We start from the raw sequence: 23,935 nt of genomic DNA, 5'->3' as shown, positions 1-23,935 counted from the left end.
CTTCCTCGAGTCTGCTTGGACAGTCTGTGTCCCTGTGAGTTCAACGCATTTTCGAAATCCCGATTTTTCGTTGCCTGATACCATGCAGCTTCATTCTAACATGCATATACAGTCCCAGCCAATTCTGTCCTAGTGGGCCTCAGAAAGGGGTCTTTTATTTTCATGAAAAACAAACAGTCCTGAAGATGGTCTCAAAGATAGGTAATGACCAAGACCGAAATGTCCACGCGCAATCCAACTTCTTCTTTAGTCATCGTTAAATATGCTATCTAGAGCCTAGCATCTTGTGTTCAACAAGCTCAATTTATGTATATAGGAAGTGGATGTCAAATACATCATCATATGCATACGAAATCGTACCTAGTTTATCAAATGACCATTATCAATGTGTTAGGAGAGCTACATTTTGAACATGCTACTGTAAATATGAAGATTTCTCTCAATGTAAAAACTATGAATATAGACACCTGCTTTTGAGATTTTTTTCCGCTCTAATTCACCTGTAAAGAGCGTTCAATTAAGTTGCAATGTCAAGCTATGACACACGGAATGATTTATGAATTTATGTGTGAATATATGTGCCTGAATAAATCCCTTGTTGGCACTCTTACCTGTTGTACTATATTTACCCACAATCTCAAGGTAATATTGGTTTACCCTTTTGTGTCTTAAAACTTTCTAACAGTGGCATTTTAAGAATTACAATATGAAACACGACTTCATCATGAAATGTGATTTTAAATTGTGATTGTAGCTGAGCCTGAACCCAACTAGCCAACTGGAGATATTTAAACCTAGAGAGGCTAGGCCCAACCCTCTCGCTAAGTTGTTCCCATGTTATCAGAGTGCCGTCTGGGATCAGGTCCCCCCCAACCCGCCAGGCCGTATTCCCTTAAAGGAGCCACCAAACTGTCCCTCAGACACCCTGGACCTCCGGGTGAATCCCATAAGGAAGCCATGCTAGAGAAGTAACCGAGAGTGACCGACCTCCTCAAATCTGCCCATGTTTTGCCCAGACCCTGCAAAACCTCAAGCCTGACTTTTTTGAAAAACTTAACATCCCCAAATTTAAACAAAAAACCCTCCTCCAGTAAGTGTGCACCCTGAGGCATTGCTAAAAACATCCCTAATACTCCGATATTGACCGGCATTTTAAATAGCATACGAGCGTCGCAGAGTTGGAAGGCCCAAGTAAAAAGCTGGATATCAGGCAGGGCAAGACCCCCTTCTCCCTTCGCGGTCTCAGCTTTTTCCAAGCTAACCTCGAGAATTTATAGCCCCAGACAAAAGAGTTAATATCCCTCTGAATTTTGTCGATTTGTGGTTTTTCAAAATGGAGAGGGATACAGTTAAAAAGCAAGGTAATTTTGGGGAGTGTCAACATTTTAGCCAAGTTGACTCTACCGATGATAGAGAGGGGCAGCGAAGCCCAGGTCTTCAATAACTTTACGCACTCTATTGCCACCGCAGTCAAATTAAATTTAGCAATCTTGGCTATATCTTGCAATATATTAACCCCCAGGTATCTCATTCTGGGGCTTATCTGGTGCTGATACGGATACTGATTTACCGGCTGGTTCCAGGCCATTACCTCCGTTTTAGCAGCATTAGTTTCATACCCCAAATCTAATCCAAACTCCTGGGCGTGACTGATGACAGCTGGGAATGCCTTATCTAGGTCGGCAGTAAAGATCAAAATATCATCGGCATACAGGGCTACCTTCCTCTCCCACTCCCCATACCTGAAAGGCTAGAGTCCTCTCTAAGCCGCTTAGCAAATGGCTCGATGTATAAGTCAAAGATTAGAGGGTAGAGTGGGCAGCCCTTTCTGGTACCCCTAGATATATTAAAGGGTGCTGTGGTACTGCCATTTACCAGAAGTCTGGCCGAGGGGCTCCTATAGATAGATTTTACTGTACGGCAAAACTTCTCACAGAGATTGAAATTTTCCAAGACCTCCGACAGGTATATCCAATTCACCCTGTCGAAGGCCTTGGTGGCATCCAAAGTCATAGCTGCCAAAGGGATGGAGTATGTAGAAGCCAGATCTATTTTCCTGATTAGATCGTAAGTTAAGAGCGATATCTGGCAAACTCTCAGAAAGCCCTTCTGGTCTGAATTTAAGGTGTCCCCAGCCACTGTACCCAGTCGTGCTGTCAATATAGAGGTAAAGATTTTATAATCAGCATTCAATAACGAAATGGGTCTATAGACCCACAATTGAATGCTGGTTTTCCTGGTTTCAGGATCAGTACTATAGTGGCATTGTTCCACGAGTCTGGCGGAAGCAGGCCTTCTTGCAAGATTTGATTAAAACGTTCGGTCATAAAAGGAATAACCTGGTCCCCTATTACTCTATAGATCTCAGAGGGTAAGCCGTCAGGCGCTGCGGCCTTGCCGTTCTTACTATTGAAGATAACCTCCCTTACTTCCTCACAGGAAAAATCCCTGTCCGGATATAGCTTTTGTTCTAAGCTAAGAGAGGGAAGCGAGATATCTTCCAGCCACCTCTGGGCACTCTGGCTATCCACATTGCCATCCTCCTGATAAATGGATTAAAAAAAGGCCTGAAAGGCATCCCGGATTGCCTCATCGGTAACTAGAGTACCCCTCTCATTTCTGATCTCCTTAATATAGCTCCTTGCTCGGTCTGATTTACTCTTCCAAGCAAGGAGTTTGCCCGCTCCTTCTCCATATTCGAAATGGGAGATCTTGCTGGCTTCCTACCTTCGAATGAGCCTAGTATTCAGAATATTTTCGAGCTGGGCTTTTAGTCCAGTAACCATATCCCGCTTTTACTGCAAGATTTCAGGGGATACTGGAACTGAGAGGGCTACCTGTGCGTCTTTCAATATCTGTGATCTCTTCCATATATTTTTTGTTCTTATAACAGGACCTGTTAGTAATTTGACCGCGTAAGAAAGCTTTCATAGAGTCCCAGACTAAGGTTATTGTGGCTGTGCCAACATTCCCCTCCAGAAACCATGCCACTTCTCGTGAGAGAAAGAAGGCTTCTTCCTCCTCCAAGAGTATGGCTCGGTTAAAGGACCAGGTCCTACTTGGACTGGGTACTTGGCACTTCAGAACCAGAAGGACCCCAGAATGAGCTGAGAGATGGGGTGCCAAATATACTATGTTCTTAACCAGGCTCCTTAATGAATAGCTGGCCAAAAAAAGTCAATTATTGACTGATGCCTGTATTTGAAGTTTCGATACGACACCCCTAACTGCTGCCCTGCTCTATCCCTCCAAATGTCCGATAGAGTAAACTGTCTCATGGCCCGAGCAGATGTTCCCGAGATTTGGAATAACCACAGCCCTACTAGTTGGAGTTTAATCCAATGCAGGGTTCAAACCAATATTTAAATCCCCTGCCAGGACCATTGGCTCTGAGAAGTCCAATAAGTGTGAAAAAATAGACTTCAAGCTGGTAGGGTCATCGTGGTTGGGACAATAATATCCAATTAAAGTTAACAGGGTATCCATTATTGAAGCTTTAACAATGACCCATCTACCATTTGGATCTTTTATATAAGAACAAATATGGGCCCTAGCTGATTTCTTAAAAATAATTGATACCCCTCTGATGTTTGATGACTGGTTTGTGCAAACATGAGAGTCCACCCAACTTTGAGACTTAAACAGAGAGATCATTTAATCTTCCAATAAATGTGTTTCCTGGAGGACTGCGCAGAAGAGTCCCGCAAGTACTGCAAGATCTTATCTCTTTGGACAAGTGCGCAGGCCATTGACATTCCAGGAAAGAGTCTGAAAAGAACTCATGGCAGCTCCCAATTTTCCCAACTCTATCGGAGTATAGGGTATAAGCTTTCAACACCATCGACGCCTGTGCACAGGTCTTCTCTTTGCCGACGCCCTTAACTTTAGCTCTAAAAACGGAAATACCGAAAGTGTCGAAAATGAGGATTTGTTTTATTTTTCTCCCTCCCTCCCTCCCCTACCCCTGCTCCCATGCCCTACCTCCCCCCACCCATGGAGAACCCCACCCCCAATCATCTGGACAAAAAGTCCAGATAATTGCATCCTGAAGTTTCCCACCCACATCCTCCCCAAAGAAAACACACCCAAAAAGTGCTGAGAAATAAACCCCCAAAAAACTGACTATACCTAAGCCAGCTATTACAAAGCAAAAGATACAAGTCTAATATGTTGAGAAAAGGGGGAGGAAAAAGAACAAGTTGGAGAAACCTTATCTGTACCCATCTTAATCTCTTTTGTCCCTCTCCTTTTTCCCTCTTCCCTCTATCGTAAAAAACCGTATCTATTCCCCCCCTAGGCTTTCTTCATAGAAGAGTACTCATACTAGATTTTTCTGCACTATATTTAGAAAAATAGGCTATCCGTGTGGCAGGTGGAACAAAAGGAGAAACTAGGAACGGAGGCTAGAAGATAAAATATGCCTAACCCGACTGTAGATTAACAAGCAAATCTTCAGCCTCCTGTACCGATCTCACATTGTACATTTTATTTTTAAACATGATCTTCAAAGAGGCGGGAAACTTGAGTTGGGCCACTGCTCCCAACTTTTTTAAATCCTCCAACTTCCTGCCCAATTCCCACAGTTTATCTAATGTGACTCTGGCCAAATCTGATCCAATCTGGAAGGGGAAATCCTTGCCCTTCAGTGATTTGTATTTGAGGGGAAGATTAAGGATTTTCTCTTTCACCGAGTAGGTGTGAAAATTAATAAGGATTTTCCTCGGCTTAGCAGGATTCGGATTTCTTGTGGAGGGGTCCCGATGGATTCTCTGAATGTCCCGGTCCAATTCCTCATCTGAGATCTCGAAATCGAGTGATTCTTTTAAAAGCTTGACCATGAAGGACTTAAGATTGTCGCCCTCGCTCACTTCTGGAACAGTCAGTATTCCAGTATAAGCAAATTATTCCTACAGGAACTATTTTCTAATGTTTCCAATCTGTCCGGTAAGGCTCCCTCTTCTTATTTCAGGGCTACAAGTTCGACTTTCATAACATCAAGCTGCTCTGTTAATGGCCCCTCATTCTATTCTAGTGTTTCTGTCCTCGTATTTAGGAGGTCTACTTTTTTATCCAATGATTCGAAAAAGCTCCTGATCTCTCCTTGATTTCCGGCAGAGACCTCAAAACCCTTTTTTATATCTACCAATAGTGAGGCCATAAGAAGCTCCAGGGAAGAAATCGAATGTACCTCTGGAGCTAGAGACTCTAAATTTGGAGCTATTGCTCCTCCATTTAAGCAACCTTCCACAAGACCAGACTCTTGCCCTTAGATGGGCCCTGAAGGTTTCCTGGAGAGACAGCTTGGGGTGTCTGGTCCACAAACTCTTTCACTACCTCCATCCTGTTGTCTCTCCCCGCCAACACAGAGCTTTCCATATCAGTTGAGAAAGAATCCTCAACAAGCGTGTGACCTCCCGACTTCACTAATTTTAAGGCAGGATTAGCAGGTCCATCCAATCCAGGTTCTAGCTCTATTGTGGCCTTTCCCCCAACCTTCCAGCCTCTCCCTGTCTCGCAAGACACAAGACTTCTGGCAGGACCTTGAAGTACGACCTTAGGGAAGGAGTAATCTTGGGCTTAGTGTCTGGGAAAAGACCTTTAGCCTTGGTTATTTTGTATGACATGTATTCTCGATTTCTCTCTCGGACGCCAAAGATCCCGGGACGTTGTCTCCGTTGTTGTTTCCTGTGTTTGTATCCGTCTGTATTCACGGACACTAAAAACGGACTAAAGTATACCAGTGCCGAGCACCATCTTCAAATGGAGCGAAACTAGCTCGATCGTTTAAATGTATTGATAAACTTGCGTTGTGCTCCGTTTCTATTATTTGTGGTATAAGGACTATATCTTGGCGGCCGCCTGAGTATACAAAAGCGATCTATATCGGTGGATGTGTGGGCATCTCACTTAAAACGAACTCGATATTGTTTGCTGTGAAGTGCTCATGCCTGCTCGGGCTCCATCTTGGAGCGGTATATTACAGTTCAATGTTGTTGACTAATACCAATTCAAGTAGTAAGGGATGACGGTCCACTACAGTTAGTATTTGTGTTGAACCCTCATTTTAAATTTACACCCGGGTGTGATGTCTACTGGTTATTGAAAAATACTCGGTGTTTTGAAATTGAAATTATAACTGCAGAGATACAATAATGCATTTTGGTGGAATGTACACTATTACATCTATAATGAAAACATCACTTCAAACAGAAGTTTCAAACAAGCAGTAATGAAAAAGTATATCAAAAATGTATATATAAAAATTTTTGGGACTCAAACTCAAAATCAGTAGTTGTATTGGTGTAGTATGGTGTTTAACCTGCTCATAATCATGTTGCCATTGGGTTCTATTAGGTGAACATCATTAGTCTAAATTTACAAGAGTATCTATGTTGACTCTCATAAGTAACATGATAGGTCATTTTTAGTTGACAGAGTTGGGCTCTGGTCTACTGGGAATACCCCAAAGGTAGCCTGTTTGTGAAGGAGAGTGGCTATCAGATTTCTGTCTCAGTCAAGGATGCTGATGTTAGTTACAGGGGCAGGTTTAACGTATACTCCCTATGGGGAGTGTGTATACTGGTTCAACTCAGTATATGTCCTTTCGGTCTCATTAATTACCGTTCTTTGCCTTCGCCATGTCAGGGACGTGTATTATGTTGCTTTGTCCTGCTTTGTATTGTAGTTGCAAACAAGTAGCACACACCTCCATTGGTGTACTTGGTTGAAATTATGTAGGCTCATAGAATGGTTTCTGTTGGAATTGTTTTGTTGTTATATGCGATGAAGACAGTTGTGCTGTTCACTGCACTTCATGGAGGAGTGAAAATGAGTGAGGGTGCGTAACCATAGAAGTCAATGATGAGTGTACTGGAGGAGGAGCCTAGCCTGCAGCCGAGATGGCCGCCTAGCTCTTCGGCTCCGCCGACCCTTGCGCCCTTCGCCGATATCCTGGCAAGAATCCTGTGCCTCCGAGCCCTACGCTTACCTGCGCCATGCTCCTGACCACGTTGCTGTGACTCCGGTCGAGAACGGAGCTGCCCCGGCGGAGTTGAGCCCCGGTTTCCATTCCGGCCTTCCAAGCGGGTGCAGCCGGGCCATTGCTTAGTGGGGACGGCCGGCGGCGACAACGACAGCAGCGGCCGCTGCGGAGAGGGAGGAGCCGGTGCACCGGACCTGGAGCGCGGCGCTGGGGTTCTCACAGCAGCCTTTTCCTTGCTCGGCTGCCCAGCGCGCCTCGCTCGCAACATTGTATCCGGCTCCCGTTTACTGTATCCCGGCCCAGCTGGGAGAGGGCCGGGATCGCTTCTTTGTTGCAGCCTTCAGCAGCGGACGCCATCTTCCGCATCGGACACCCTGGTCTTGCCGGTGGGTTTCCCTGTACCACAGATTCCCCTGTCCTTGGAGCCTCTCCACGACCGGCTGCCTCCACGTTTCCTGCACCACCAGGGCCCCGCAGAGAGCTCATCACTTTCCAGATACCGATGGCTGGTGAGGGGGGCTTGCTTCCCGGGGCGCTCGATGGTTGCTTGCCTAAGATGGCGGACGCAACAGCACCCTCCATCCTTGATTCACCGCTGGGGCTTCGCGACATCCTGGCTGCACTGGAAGACCTGCGGTTGGCCTTCCGCGACTTTGCCACTGGTTTGAGGGACCGGCTTGATGGGACTTTTTCAGCTGGCCATGATGATTCTCCAGTGCGGCATGTTAAGCCACATCTTCAGTCGACTGTCGGTGGATCACCCGAGTTGAGGTATGTGACAGTGACGGGGGGACGTGTCCCAGTGCCCGCTGCGGTACTCTTCGGCTCTGCCCTGGAGGAGTCTGACAACACTGCTCTCTTGGTATGGCCGGAGCTCGTGCCTCAGTCGCCGTTTTGCCCATCTCCTTTGTCCTTTGGTGCCACGTTTTTGAGCGTCCTCCTGGACTTGCTTCCTGTACATCGGCCGGCCGCTACTTTGGAACTTGTGCATCGTCCTGCTCCCTGTTGCCCTAGCCGCGGCATGGCAGCGGCGCATTCTTTGGTCCTTTACTATCGCGCTTTACTCCAGTTTGACTTGTCTCTTACACCTCGACTTCTGCAACGGACTCCACGGTGGCCCATCCCGTCCAGGCTGGCTGTACTGCAATTGGATTCTGTTGGACTGCAGATTCGAAGGGGCCAAGGCTGAGGAAGGGGATTTCTCTTGTTGCACATTGAAACGTATAAGGCTGGGACTGGGACTTGTGACTGTTGGAGGTACATGTAACATGGGTGTTAGGTCGGGGCCTGGGGTTGGGTGACCGCGGGTAACGATTTTGCTTGCTTTGAATAGATCCTTGGCCCTCCTCCGATCAACCGTGACATTCTTTTTCTTTTTCTTCTCTTTTTCTTCTTCTATATTTCGGGTACTCTTTTGGGGCGACAGACACACTGCTAGGGGGGGGGTAGGCCATAGCCTCTGCATGCGTGTAGGGTGGGGGGTATATTTCCTTGTTGGGTTTTTTTTCTATGGGCCTCCTTTTTCTTTCTTCTTTTCTCTTTTTCTCTTCTCCCTTTCTACTCTTTACCTTTCTAGCTTGTTCTTTCCTTTCTTATTTCTTGGGTCTATGGGAGGAGTGGGTACTTGTGGGTAGTGCTTGGAGATCGTCATGTGATATGCTTCTTTTCTATCCTGATTTCATTGAGTGCGATTGATTACCTTGCGGATAATGTTTGCTGACTCTTCTGATGATCGTTGCCCACTATAGTCCTAACTGCATTGCTCTGATTCGGATCCTTCCAGACCTGTTGCTATGGACTTATTTCAAAACTTTATAAAAATTAAACCTCATCATCCTGGCGCTTAGCGGCACAATTGTGTATAACGTAATCTGGTCTATTCGTGCTTGTACTGATATGCTGCTGAGTTGTATAATTGCTTGCTGATGTGCCCTTTATTGTCGAGGCCGGCCTGAGGGTTGTAGGCCCGTATTTGTCTGCACATACTGTTAAATAAAGGTTTTCCAAAAAAAAAAAAAAAATGATGAGTGTACTTAGAAGGATGAGAGACTGCAGTACGGTCTGTGTGTGGAGTGCTTTGGTGCTCTGCGTGATTGGCAGAAGCAGCTTTTATCATATGGCTGCACTTCTGCATGGGGTGTAGTGAAGGAGAGTGATTAGGTTTGTGTCTTCCATCCTTGAGGGAGGTTTAGTTCCAGTTTAAGAGTTGGCATCCATGTCCTGTGTGTGATGGGAAGGGGTTCCTTCTATTGCTTGGTGAAACCGGTCATCATTCTGTTTCAGGTAGTCTTGAATGTTTCTAATCTTAGCGTGAAGGGAGCAGCATACATCTACAGACTATACGGAGAAAGAGCTTCCACAGTCGCGTGCCTTGCTGGAGGGACTATCAGCTGATTTGCCAGCCTACATGAAAGAGTTGTTTGCTGCGAGTAAAGTATTTGGATGAACGAAGGTTCCTTGTTGTGGGTGGTCTTTTGAGCCATATAGAGATTCTTGAAGACAGAATGTCAGGCTCCAGGTAACCAGTGGAGTGCTTGGACAGCTGGTGAGATGTGCTCCAGTAAGCAGAGATGTAGGAGTGGTCTAGCTCAGCATTTTAGGTTCTGTAGATGAGTAAGAGCATGGTCTGCTTTAAGTGCAATAGTTTACGTACTCACGAGGAGAACTGACAAGTGCAGTTGTAGCCGGCAGCTTCTGTGGAAAACCTAAATGAGAGCAGATGCGTGAAACAAGTTGCATGGCCTAGAAAAGCTAAATTTCAGGATTATTCCGTGGTTTCTTACTTCAGCTTGTGGTGGGCCAGGTCCTGGGGCCTGATGGCTGTAGGCTGCAGTTCTTCCATAGGTTACAATAACTGTTTTGGTAGAGGTCAGTGTAAGGTATTCGTTCAGAAGGATTAGTTACTTACCTGTAATCCTAGTTCTCTTCCAGGGGTATACTCATTAAAGTCATAAGCACTGAATTATCTCCGCCCATGAGCGGGGACCCGGAACACATAAACAATATACATATATATGTGTAAATATAACCAAAAGTACAAAGTACTAAGTAATTATACACATATACATGTATAATAACCAACATATGCAGCCTAACCTTAACACATAGGCTAATCAAACCAACCCTTACACGTTCTGAAGCATGAAAATATGCTGTATATAAGTGCAATAAACAGGCATGAGCCTAAAATGCATTTCATAGCCATGAAAAAACCTTTTATTTTCATCAAAGAACCTGTAGTAAACAGTTATTAGCCTAAAAGGGCTGCATATGAAAAAATGTCTGTGTACAGAAAATCAGACTGGCACCCTGCCTTTAAGGCCCCAGAGAATCTGCACACTTTGCCTTTAAGGCTTCCAGGAGAACTCTGTTCCCATCATGCCCCACAGGTGACAGTTAGGTCAGTTCTTTTGTACGGTACAGTAAACTTTAGCAGGAATCTGCACTTAAACATATTGAAAACTTTAAACCTTAATGCTACTGCTCGCCCGGGGAGGCGGGAGGGTGCTTATGACTTTAATGAGTATACCCCTGGAAGAGAACTAGGATTACAGGTAAGTAACTAATCCTTCTCTTCCAGGGGATACTCATTAATAGTCATAAGCACTGAATAGAGTAGCAAGCTCATACCCACAGAAGCGGGCGAACAGATAAAAGCATAGCCATACTTTAAAATCACAGTGTTTAACTAGTATTAGCAAACAAATTTCTGAGTGATGCTTGTCCCACTTGTGCATCAGTCTGAGCATCAGAATCTAAACAGTAATGGCGTGTAAACGTATGCACTGAACGCCAAGTAGCTGCTTTACATATCTCTGACATAGCCACATTTCTAAGGAGAGCTGTGGTAGAAGCTTTTCCCCTCGTAGAATGAGCCCTAGGTCTACCTGGTAAAGACTTGTGGGCTAGCTGATAAGCCAGTAAGATGCATGACACTATCCACCTAGAAATGGATCTCTTGGACGCTGCCAAACCAGTATTTGTAGGACCATAGTTCACAAACAGACGGTCCGTCTGTCTCGAAGACTTAGTCTTATCTAAGTAAAATTTCAAAACCCTTTTTAGATCTAATGAATGCAAAGTCCGTTCTGCCGGACTTGAAGGGTTCGGAAAGAAAGTAGGCAATGTTATGGATTGGTTAATATGAAAATCCGACACCACCTTAGGTAGGAAAGCAGGATGAGTCCTGAGCACCACTCTGTTTCCATGAAAAACTGTGTATGGTTCATTGCAACACAAAGCCTGGATTTCGCTCACTCTACGAGCAGAAGTGATGGCCACCAGGAACGCTACTTTCCACGTCAGGTGTTGCAAAGAGGCTTTATGTATCGGCTCAAATGGGGGACCCATTAATTTAGTCAATACCACATTAAGCTCCCAAGGTGGAGACGGAGACCTGACTGGAGGATAAACCTTCCTTAATCCCTCTAGAAAATCCTTCACCACAGGCATTCGAAAGAAAGATATCTGTGTTGGCGATTTTCTATAAGCAGTTATTGCAGCAAGATGGACTTTGATGGAATTAAACTGCAAACCAGATTCAGCAAGGTAAAGAAGATAAGGCAAGACCACCTGCTCTTGACCATGAATAGGGTCCAGACCCTTACTCTGACACCAAAGGTAAAAGCGTTTCCACTTAAATCCGTAGGATTGTCTCGTAGAAGGCCGCTTTGCTTCCTTAAGGATGTTCATACACTCCGGATTCAGCTGTAAGTGCCCGTACTGGATGACTTCAGGAGCCATGCTGCCAAGCGTAGGGAGGGCAGATTGGGATGAAACACTTGCCCCTTCTGCTTGGACAGAAGATCCGGGCGACACGGCAATCTCCTGTGCGGTGTTATTGACAACTGGAGGAGATCTGGGAACCACCACTGGCGTGGCCACTCTGGGCAAATCAGTATCATTCTGGAGTGAGTCTTGTACAGCCGATTGATCACTGCTGGTATCAACGGTGTCGGTGGGAAGGCGTACAGCAAATTTTGATACCAATCTATCAAAAGGGCATTCCCTTGGGACCCTTTCTGGTAGAACCTGGACGCAAAGACGGGGCATTTTGCGTTTGCCGCGTCTGCGAACAGATCTATGTCTGGTGTTCCCCAATCCTGGAAAATGCTGTGCGCGACGTCTTCGTTGAGAACCCAGTCGTGCGCTTCGACGAAGTCTCTGCTGAGGTCGTCCGCCTGTGTGTTGAGACTCCCCGGCAGGTGAATTGCTGTTATGGACAGGTCTCGCGCCAGTAACCAATGCCAGATGGTCTGGGCTTCTATGGAAAGAGTCCTGGATCTGGTACCCCCCTGTTTGTTTAAGTAATACATTGTAGTTGTATTGTCCGTTTGTACCAGGAGGGACCGAGTCTGTAGCGATGGCGCCAGGGACTTGAGAGCAAGATGGACCGCTCTGAGCTCGAGAAGATTGATGTGATATCCTTTCTCGAAGTCTGACCATTGCCCTTGTACCTGCAGAGGGCCCATATGCGCTCCCCAGCCTTGGAGAGAAGCATCTGTTATCAGAGTCTGCTTTGGTGGATCCTGATGAAAAGGGACTCCCTTCATCACGTGTACCTTCTTCATCCACCACCGGATGGAATCTTTTGCAGACTGTTGGAGATAAATCCGGTCCTCCCAGCATCCCGTCCTCTGTTGCCATTGATCTTCCAGACACTGTTGTAGAGGACGCATCTGCAAACGTGCGTTTGGCACGATGAAAATGCACGATGCCATTGAGCCCAGGAGAGAGGACACTTGCCGAACTGTCGGACGTGCAGTTTGAAGGAGAAGCAGACACTTCGCTCTGATGGATGACCACCTCTCCTCCGAAGGACACACGTTTTCTACTTCTGTATCCAGCTGAGCACCCAGGTAGTGGATTTTCTGGGTGGGATTCATTATCGACTTCTTGTAGTTGACTTGCAGACCCAATTTGTACATGAGCTGAAGACAAATCGAAAGATGTTCTTCTAGAAGCGATGGGGATGAAGTCTTCAGAAGCCAGTCGTCTAAGTACGGATATATGAATATCCGACTCTTCCGAAGACAAGCCGCCACTACAGCCATACATTTTGAAAATGTTCTGGGGGCTGATCTCAGGCCAAAAGGGAGCACTGCGTACTGATAATGACGAGCCGCCACTTGAAACCTGAGAAATTTGCGATGTTTTCTGGATACCTGAATATGAAAATACGCGTCCTTTAGATCGATGGAGCACATCCAATCCCCTTGGTGTAATTGAGGGAAGATCTGGTGAAGAGCCAGCATTCGGAATCTCTCCTTCCGAATGAATTTGTTCAGTCGCCTCAAATCCAGAATGGGTCTGAACTCTGTGACTGGACCTTTTTTCTGCACAAGAAAGAATCGAGAGTACAGGCCTTGACCTCTCTGCTGGAAAGGGACTGGTTCTATGGCCTTCTTCTTCAGGAGAACACTCGCCTCCTGTTGCAAGCGCTTTATATTCCACTGCACCATCTTTAGAGGGCGCATGCCACTGGGTGCCTTCTTGAACCTCAAAAGGTACCCGTTCTGAACGACATCCAACACCCATCTGTCCTTCGTGATCGGTTTCCACTCGTCCAGATAACGCACAATACTTCCTCCAACCGGAGTGGGACACGGTTGTAGAGGAAGCATCCGTTCATTGTTTCTGAGGCTGCTTGGCAGCTGATGACTGCTGCCTATTTCCATTGCCTCTGCCTCGCCCAGGCCGCCTCTGCTGGAATTGCGATCTTTGTTGATTTTGGCCTTGATTTTGCGAAGACCAATTCGTTTGTTGACTCCTTTGCTGAAAAGATCTCTTGTCATAGGGACGAAAAGTACCCCGACGTTTAAATTCTCTTTTCTTCTCAAGGCCTACAGCCTTAAGGGTGTCCAACTCCACCTTCATCTTAGACATCTCGTCATCTGCATGGGATCCAAACAGAGTTGATCCATTAAAAGGTAAATTGACCATTTTCCTCTGTGCCTCCGGCTTCAGTCCCGTAAGGCGAAGCCAGGCTGTACGTCTTGCGCAAACACCGTGTGCATAGCCATGAGCCGACAAGTCCGCAGCATCAGCCGCCGCGCTAATGCTCTGGTTAGCCACCAAACCACCTTCCTCCACTATTTCCAGGAAGTCCTTCTGATCCTCTTTAGGGAGTTTTTCTGCAAAACGAGCCACTGAGTCCCAGAGCAGACGGTCATAGCGGCCCAATAGAGCAGACGCACTGGCCACTCGCATGACCGATCCTGAGGTATTGCACATTCTTCGCCCCAGGGAATCCATACTCTTACTGTCCTTTTCAGGTGGAGCAGAAGAGGTAGATGCTGCAGAATGCGCCTTTCTGACTGCCGCTACAATCAGGGAGTCTGGTGGTGGGTCAGACCGCAAAAACATTGGGTCTTCCTCTGGAGCCTTGTATTTTTTCGCAATCCTAGAAGGACCTGAGCCCACCGTGGCCGGAGTTAGAAATGTCCTCATTGCTGGTTCAATCAATCCGGGCACTAACGGTAGGAGAGGCCTGCCAGTCGTCTTGTGATGTAAGGTTTCAAAGATGACTGAGGTTGCTATCTGGGGAACTGCCATTTTGATGCTGAATTTACTCGCTCCACGACATAACACATCATTAAATGTGCCTAGATCGTCTACTGGAGACACCCTGGAAGGAGGAGTAGAAGATATAGTCGGAGAATAGTCCCTATACGAAGATCTTGACGAGGACGAAGATGATGTAGAAGATGGAGTAGGAGTTCTACGTCTTCTTTGAGGAGTTGCCGATCGTTGCCTCCTACGCTCCCTTGAACGAGATTTCTCTCTCACTAAGGATCTTGAGCGTGATCTTCTATGCAGTTCCGTCCGAGGGACTGGAGTTCTCTCCCCCATTATCGGACGCATCTTCCAGTGCCTCAAACTTTCCAACCACCTCGGTGACAAGTTAATAGGCCGCTCTGTATGCTCAGGTGAAGCTTCAGGTGACACCTGCACAATATTCAGCTCTGCGGAGGACTTCGAAGCTCTCGACGCTGCACTGTGTTCAGAGACCAATGAACCAGACGGGGTCCGCTGTCTGGGCACCAACTGTCTGTCATCTGGCACCTGCCCTGAGGACGAGCCCGAATGAGCCACCACAGAAGAGTCCTGGTGCACTATCCCTTGCCCCGCTGCAGATCCGTTGTCTTGTCGATCATGCGGGGAACCTTCCACTCCAGGTTCGGGACTTATTTCTGACCTCGACAAAGACCTAATTGAGGTCCGAGAGGCTGGTCTTGATAGTCTCGACTCCGACCTATGCACAGGTGGGGGAGACCTAGACACTCCATGCTTCGAGCCCGAAGCATGCTTCGACGTCGACTTACGTCGCGATGGAGACCTTGACCTTCTCTTTTTAGGTCTCGACGTCGAATCCCTCGACGTCATCTCTCTCGACGTCGATCTTTTCCTCGACGACGTATGTCTCCCTCTCGACGTCGACCGATGACTCTTCCTCGACGTCGACCCTTTATCCTTCGACGTTGATTTATCCTTCGACGTCGAACCTTTTTCCTTCGACGGCGAACCTTTTTCCTTCGACGTCGACACACGATCCTTCGACGTCGGACATCTCCTGTCCCTCGACGTCGACCTCATACGATCCTTCGACGTCGAGCGTTGCACTCCCGACGTCGTCCTCACTGCAATCGACACCAATTGCCTCGACGTCGACAAGGATTTCGACGGCGACTGCCTCACCGGCGATGTCCTCGACGTCGATGGAGCTCTCTTCGACGTCGACGGTGATCTTCTCGACGTCGAGCCCACCTTTTTTGACGGTGACGCTCCCTGGAGTCGATGCTTCTTAGTTCTACCTTCAGGAGACGCTGATCTTCGACGTTTGGGCTGAGAAGAAGGCCTGGCAGATGATAATAGGCCTTTAGAACTCTTCTCACCACGGTTTTCTCTCTCCAGAAGGCCCAGCAACCTCATTTTCTCTCTTTCCTTTAAAGTTCTATTTGAAAGATTGAGGCAGTGATAACATTCTTCCACCTTATGAGAAGCTGGAAGACACACCACACAAACAGAGTGTGGGTCAGTTTTCGACATCTTCTTCCCACAGGAAGGACATTTGTAAAATAAAGGTGGCATTCTGACTAAAAAACACCAACAGCTTAGTCAGGAAAGGGTAACAACCCACCACCAAAGATATATTTTGTCAAGAAAAGGCAAGAAAAACCAATTTCTGACAGAAAATACTTCAAAAGAGCAGAGCTCAAGTTCCAGGTTCCTCACAGAACAAGCCGGAAAAAAGAACTGACCTAACTGTCACCTGTGGGGCATGATGGGAACAGAGTTCTCCTGGAAGCCTTAAAGGCAAAGTGTGCAGATTCTCTGGGGCCTTGAAGGCAGGGTGCCAGTCTGATTTTCTGTACACAGACATTTTTTCATATGCAGCCCTTTTAGGCTAATAACTGTTTACTACAGGTTCTTTGATGAAAATAAAAGGTTTTTTCATGGCTATGAAATGCATTTTAGGCTCATGCCTGTTTATTGCACTTATATACAGCATATTTTCATGCTTCAGAACGTGTAAGGGTTGGTTTGATTAGCCTATGTGTTAAGGTTAGGCTGCATATGTTGGTTATTATACATGTATATGTGTATAATTACTTAGTACTTTGTACTTTTGGTTATATTTACACATATATATGTATATTGTTTATGTGTTCCGGGTCCCCGCTCATGGGCGGAGATAATTCAGTGCTTATGACTATTAATGAGTATCCCCTGGAAGAGAATTGCAGGCTTAGAGGCAAAGGGCTAGTCCTAAGGAAACCCTTTCTGCTAACGATGCTTTGAGGAAACTCTGCAAATTCGGATACTGATCTCTCATCTCATGTATGTACAGTTCTAATGATTGCATATCCCCGGGTTCCAGATGTTTGTATAGTTCTCATGTTTGCATATACTGGTTTCTAGATGGAACTATTGTTCTAATGATTGCATATCCCCGGGTTCCAGATGTTTGTATAGTTCTCATGTTTGCATATACTGGTTTCTAGATGGAAGTATAGTTCTAATGATTGCATATCCCCGGGTTCCAGATGTTTGTATAGTTCTCATGTTTGCATATCTTGGTTTCTAGATGGATGTATAGTTCTAATGACTGCATATCCCGGGTTCCAGATGTTTGTATAGTTCTCATGATTACATATCCCGGGTTCCAGATGTATGTACAGTTCTAATGTTTGCATTTTCCGGGTTCCAGATATATGCATACCTCTAACGAGAACACTCCAAAAGGCTACTTGCCACAAGCTGCCAGTGTACTTACATGTACTTCCTTTCAAATAGGTGGGGATTAATTAGATCACAATTTATAATCATTACTACTTAATTTGACCGCCTGTCAAAGCATTGATAATCAGAAGTTTAGAAATATTTCATGTATGTGCTCGTTATAGAACCTTGAAAATGCAACTGTCGCGAAACAGGCGTTGGCTGTGCATTTTCTTTTGCATTGGATATATGTTACTGTTTCAAAGTGACAATTTATTTTTTGATAATACAATAATGCACATTAAACTCCGTCTTATGGACTTCTCTGGAAAGCAGTGAATTTATAAATTGTAATAAATGTTCAGATGCATCAGTGCGTTACATTTATTGTCTCGTAGAGTGGGATGGCTTCTGGTGTAATGCGAGACCACAAGGTGCCGGGCACTTATCCACCTTTAAACCGCACACCTCTTGAGCAGGTCTTACTAACTTCTTAGTCTTATGTTCTTCTAAACTGTGTAATTCTATATTCCATGAGGCAAATTAGCTTCTGGTTGTCCATGCATCCTCGTTATACTTCAGTATTCGTTCAGGTTTTGTTTCATCCAGATTTATTCATCAAAGGTTCCCAGTCACTCTCTGCTCCGTCTTCTTATTGTCGAACTTCTCTCTTTCCACTTTACGTTGCGCAAGTAATTCTGTCCATTTTCTGTATGACAAAAGTGTGAACACCTCCGAAAAGCTGTCAATGAGCAATGAAGCGGTTTTCTCAAGGGCCCCTGCAACAGAACAACCTGTGCTCATCTTATATACTTTTACTTGTTTTTTATACTTCAGTCAAGGAGTGCCTACACCTTGATTGAAGCAGTACACCACTACAAACAGAACCAGAAGGTGTGGTCCAGCAAGCAGGCAGATCTTTCGCATCTGTCTTGGATTTGAGCCTGGCACCAAAATGCCCTGGTTTCTTGGTTCACGTTTTGCAGATTTTTCTTGCTGGTATTGTGCTCCTGCGGCTCTTCAGCTCTCTCGAGTTTGCCACTGTAGTTTGTGTTCAAGAATATTACTGAAGGCCCCATAATGGAGAAGAATTGATTACAGACCTGGAACCCCAGTTCTCTTTAATAAGTCAACATTAAATTCATAAGTCGTCCTCTTTCCTCCCACATTGAGCCACAAGCATTGAAACAGTGCTGTGGATTTTCAATCACAGGGCCTCAGGACAAGGCAACATTAAATACGGGCCCAACCGTCATTGTGATGCATGCTGGTATTACGAAGGACCTGGGCTACCTTCAAGCAACAGTTCAGTATTTCTTCTGAATCTGTATGCCTATGCACATACTTTCCTTTCATTTTTTCTCATTTAAAAAAAGGGAAATTAAAAAGGTACATCTGCTAGATGTTTTAAAAGCATTCCAAGTATTTTTTTTCTTAACTTTAAAAAAAATATTTGTATCATAAATTTCGACAACAGACTCAGTAAGGTACTTTAGCTAGGAACTGTTTTATGTTTGAACAGGATGCTGTTCATGGGAAGTGTTTATTAATTTAATGAAGATACTCACTGTAGAAAACTGGTGTTACAGGTGAGTGACCTTTCCTTCTTTACCATACTTGCAAATGCTCACCATTACCATCAGAAACTAGCCCCCTGGTACTCTAGCCACACTGAAGAAGGCAGCAGTATACATCTCCAGCCTGCACACGGTTACAAATTGCAGGACTTGAAATAGAATCCTCTGCCTCCTCTCTCTACTTACAAAGTCACATGGAGATTTCTGAGTTTGCAAGCTCCACTCTCATCAGTCATACAGTTTGGAGTGTTTTTGCTGCAAATGAAAAGGGTATATTTGATAGAAATGTGTGCAATTTGAGAGAATGGTATGCTGATTTAAAATCCAAAACATACTTCAATATAAAGCTGCTCTTTGGATAATAATTTGTGTGTTTGGGAGATTTATAGTTATTTCTTTTGTACCTGTGGGCACCTGTTGATCTGGCTGTTATTTCATTAGTCATGTGGAGTCTTTATAAATTGATAAAGTTTTTCCAAACTTTGCTGTTGGTCACTCGGTCTTATACTTTGGGATGGTTGGCGTTCTATCATAATATATCCAGGTATTCAGAATATTGACAACCACAACACTATGAAAGAAAGGTAAGTATAGTTTAATTTATGATGCACAACTGGGTGGTCCCTAATCTGATCATGCAAGGTGTGGTCACTATTGTGGTCGTATTTGATGTGGTCACTACTGTAACAATGATCAAAGTCATTAGAAGCTCAGGGCTATTTTCATTGATCAGAAGTAGCTCTCCCTAGAGAAAAGGTTGGAGAGCCTTGCTCTAGATAGCAACACATAATGGTAGCTTAGGGCCATTAACTGGATTGATGGAGGGGCGGAGCAAGAACGGAGTCAATTACACCTGAATAGGCTGTATCCTGCCCACACACAAAGGGCTACATATCCCCCAGTATTGAGCCATGTGCCAGGGCAGGAAGGGCAGTGACTAGGTGCACTTCAAAGGCGTCTTTTTGAAGTCTCCCCCACTTCAAAGGCACAACTGCGTTTAAGAACTGGACCTCTGACTCCACACTTCTGAACCTGTGCCAGGAAGGACTGCTGTGCTACTGAAAGGACTGTCACTCTGCTGGACTCCTGCGCTGCTGTGCTGACCTGCTGCCCTTTATGCCTGGGAGTGAGTAAGACTGAATCTGCATCTCTCCAATCCAGAACCAAAGTGACTCAAAGGGCTTACTGGCTTACCTCCTGTTTGAAGTTTCAGGGACATTAAAGACTGCCAACCAATCTACCTATAGAACCTGAACTCTGCCACCTGAGAGTCTTGCCCTGCCAAGTGGAGCCAATCCAGCCCTGGGCGCTTGGAAGTGGGTATGAAGGGCCGCAACTGCCAAGATCCACGCATTGCCACTGTTGGGCTGCTCGGAACTGGAGTATCTCCTTCGATGACTACGTATTGCAGCTGCTGCGACGATCGAGTACAGCGTTTCTGTGTCAGCGCTTCACATCACCTATATCTTCAACGCATCTCCAACTTTACATGGTTCAGTACGGACGCATCGCCTACATCCAAAGGATCGACCACGACGCAGCGATTTCTCTGCTCCACACATCAAGATTAACCTGAACTTCTGAAGTGGGCCTAGTCTAGCATAACCAGATAGCCCCAGTTGGCGCATTATGGTTTTAAGCACTACATTTCTGTTTAATGCCCAGGGAGGTAAGATGGTTAGAACATTTCATCATCCTTATTATCAAGGCAAAGACCCAGTTCCTTACGTATCAAGAGCGATATCCCCAGGGATATTTATATGTATCAAAAAGAACTAGCTACTTATGACTTGCATATAGGGCTCTGAAATGTCTTGTCAGGTGGCACCTGTTTGGTGTCCTCATGAAGCCCTCACCCACCAACCTAGTTGGTGGCATGCTTCATCATCGGGCTCACCCAATGACACCTAATGTGTCCCGGGTGTGCTTCAACGCCTGATTACAGCGGAGCAGGTATTTTACTGAGTGTAGTGAAAGGTGAAGTGAGATTAAAACGGCTTGACAGGGGTCCCAATACCCGAGGGCTAATTACATTTTAATGAATGGGCCCCTATCAGCGGTTAAAAACAAGGCAGGATGGATGTTGTGGTGGCGGAATTACGACCTCCTACATCCGGTGTTGGTCGACATGTTTCAGCCAGTGCCTTCTCTTAATTCGGACTTTCCTCAGGACCGTAAGAAGTGTGGGTGCATATTAAAAAGTTAAGTGAGTGTTGTAGGCTATGTGTCGCACTCACTAAGGTGCTCTAGGTGTTAAGGGGGGGATTTCCCCTCAAGCATACGCTGACAATTAGTCCGGGATGCTTCCAGGAGTGGGTCGGCAAAGGGGTTGACCAACAGTCTTGGTCAGGACCTGGGGGATACCTGTGTGCCATCCTCGCACTCCGGTTCCCCCACCCCCAAAACAAAGTAATGAACAAAGCAAACAAAAGGAGATGATGGACAGAGCGCTAAAACTTTTCACACACTCACCCCAGTCACAGATCTGGGTTGAATCCATCATCGTTCTTTAGCTCACTTCGCCATCCCAATTCAGACCCAGCCATTTTCAAATCAGTCTTCAACGTGTTCCTCATCGGAGCAGTCCGGCCCGAACTGCAAAGCCAGGTCTTCCCTGGACCAGAAACAAGCATCCTGGGACCGGTTTCAGGGTAACACCCCTCATTAGCCAGGCTAGCTTGAATCCAGTGACAAAGTGAGGAAGGGACCGAAGTCTGGGTATACTTGCCAACTTATGGCAAACATTTTCTTGATTTCGCCCTGCATTTCTTCAATAACACATTTCAAAAAGTGTTAATACGGTGCTACTTGTAAGGTTTGGAAGTTGAGAGAATGAGCCAACAGGATCTGCAACCTGAAATGCAGCTCCGTAACCTGAGCATAGCTCTACCGGCATAACATAAGAAAATGCTTGTTTGTTTAAGCATACACAATTTAGGTTTGTAGTACAGATTTACCTTCTAAGGTGTGAGCCACTAAATTCTATGAAGAGCTATTTAATCTTCAAAGAAGCACTCATGGCCCATTAGTGCATCAAAAAAGCAACCCAAAGAAAAGATGCACATACATTTTCGAGCTCTCACCTGCATTTTGTAGTGCTCGATTGCCTTTCGGTAACACTGAACCTTACAAAAGAGATCTCCCAGCTGCTCGTTCAATGACAAGGCTACTTGCTGGTCACCCTCTACCAAATCTGCCAATCGTTCTTCCAGGTGGCACCCTTTAATAGCTGCAAACGTATGGAAAAAAACAACAGTAGACGACATAGGTTATCTTGCCATATTCCAGTTTAGATCAATTCTAGGAGCTTTACTTGCTAGTTAACAGGAGAGGAAGAGTTGGTGAGAGGAGACTGGAAGCAAAAAACAGGAAGAAACCAATGGTAAACAAAAAAGAGATTATGGAACAAAAATGGGGCTACAAGTAAACACAGAGGTTATTAACAAAGTCAAACAACTGCACTGCATGCCTTGATGCACAAGTCTTAAAAGCATTCTGCTACATAAGGTGTTGCTGGAGGTGTATACAAAATGCCATAATTAATAAGTCTGGCCTCGTAGGTATAAATAACTAGAGTGCTGGCCGCTCACCAGAGTGGTCCGAGATATCCATGTAAAGCGCAGAGCGGTTGTGTAACACATGAATAAAAAGCAGCCAGAAGAGTAGATTAAGCAGTAACAACGCATGAGCCCAGGCTACACACTTCATTCTTCATTTGTTGGAGTAATACATTCAGCTGACAAAGGTTCCTGGCTCCTGCTTACCTACCGTCCCTTGTCCAACAGTACTCCCCGTCCCGCCCCCTTAGATCCTCATCCCATTGGAAACTTCTGTATTCCACGCTTCAAGCTGACGAGAATGGGTGGACGCTCCTTCTCCCGTGTTGCCCCCAGGCTGTGGAACTCTCTTTGAAACTTGAACCATCCTTGTTGAAATTCCGCAGGGACCTTAAAACCTGGCTCTTTTCTCAATAACCACTGCGAAGTGTAATTACTACTCTATTGGCGCCGGGAGACCCCTTGTGGGTAGCTGCGCGCCTTATAAATCTAACTACAATACAAAGGTAAAGCGTTGCTGAACGAAACTCACCTGGCACTGATTTACTGCAAGGAACCCTAATAAATGTGTGTGGCAAGCATTTACCCTTTTAAACAATGGCAGCCACTTCCCTCTTTCTCCAGTACAAGGTACATGCATGGTATTGTAGTTAATGTCCCTTGTCCTATCTTGGCTGTCTGATAGCTGAATTAACTTTTATACTGTACCATCCCTCGCATTTCTCTGCCTCTGAACTTGCTCTATAGACCCTTTGGGCAAAAAAAACTTACCTTCCTGCAGAAGGACAGCAGCATGATCTGCAGACGTCTGAGCTAAAACAGATGGGGTGTGAGGGTGGGACAAATATGAGGGACATGGCCTATCTTATCTGAACTATCTGCAGCACTCACGGATCCCATGTAATGACAAGCCAGAAGTGAAATAACATCTTACTCTTGCTACCCGAGCAGGACCTTGAGAGAAGAAAACAAACTGCTTGGCCACAGTCGTAGCAGGTGAGGGGGAAGATTGTTGTCCTTGGTGCTGTGCATGACCTCTGCCATCACAGAGCCTTTTGTGGCCTGAAAGGGATGTTCTGGCTGCTGCACAGGGTGTTAGGGCTGTCCCTGGTGGTTAGTGAGACCACCTGAATAGCCTCTGCTTTTCAGGTGCTGCTATTGGAACAGACGAGTGGAGAGGAGAGACCCAGGGAATGTGCATTAGTACAGTTGTCTTTAAAGAATTCCAACACAGAATCAGCCTTTCCACTGGAAAGTCTGGAGCGACTGACATGCATGTCCTTTAGGGAAGCCAGCACGGCCTGAGACGGTCCTGTACCACACATACATGCATAGCGCCGGATCACCACACTGGTGCCCATAGCATGTCTAACACAACCCATGGGGTCTAGACATCCTCTTAAGACGTAATTGGCTGCATTGTGGCCATCCTCCATCTTGAGAACAGAGACATTACAAAACTCCTTAGTGGCCAGCAAGACCTTGGTTGCCATGTCTCAGAGGATATGTGTGTATTGACTCAGCCACAAAACTGCATTCATGGACCATTAGGTAAAGTTGGCAGAAGAAAAGACTCTTTTTCCTAAAGGCTTTGATGT

General features: G+C 45.7%; 1 protein-coding gene across 1 annotated transcript in view; it reads right to left on the bottom strand.

Annotated features, from left to right (window-relative positions):
• TONSL (tonsoku like, DNA repair protein) overlaps positions 1 to 23,935 on the bottom strand; it is a 419,298-nt gene that overhangs the window by 243,957 nt on the left and 151,406 nt on the right. The window contains exon 8 of the mRNA XM_086966418.1: positions 21,864 to 22,009. Coding sequence (XP_086822544.1) covers positions 21,864 to 22,009 — 146 coding nt within the window. The remainder of the gene's footprint in view (positions 1 to 21,863; positions 22,010 to 23,935) is intronic.

This window comes from Lissotriton vulgaris, chromosome 4_1 (assembly GCF_964263255.1).
Source record: "Lissotriton vulgaris chromosome 4_1, aLisVul1.2, whole genome shotgun sequence".
Classification (NCBI taxonomy): domain Eukaryota; kingdom Metazoa; phylum Chordata; class Amphibia; order Caudata; family Salamandridae; genus Lissotriton; species Lissotriton vulgaris.
Note: the sequence above shows the minus strand (reverse complement) of the source record. Positions and strands in the feature narration are given on the sequence as shown.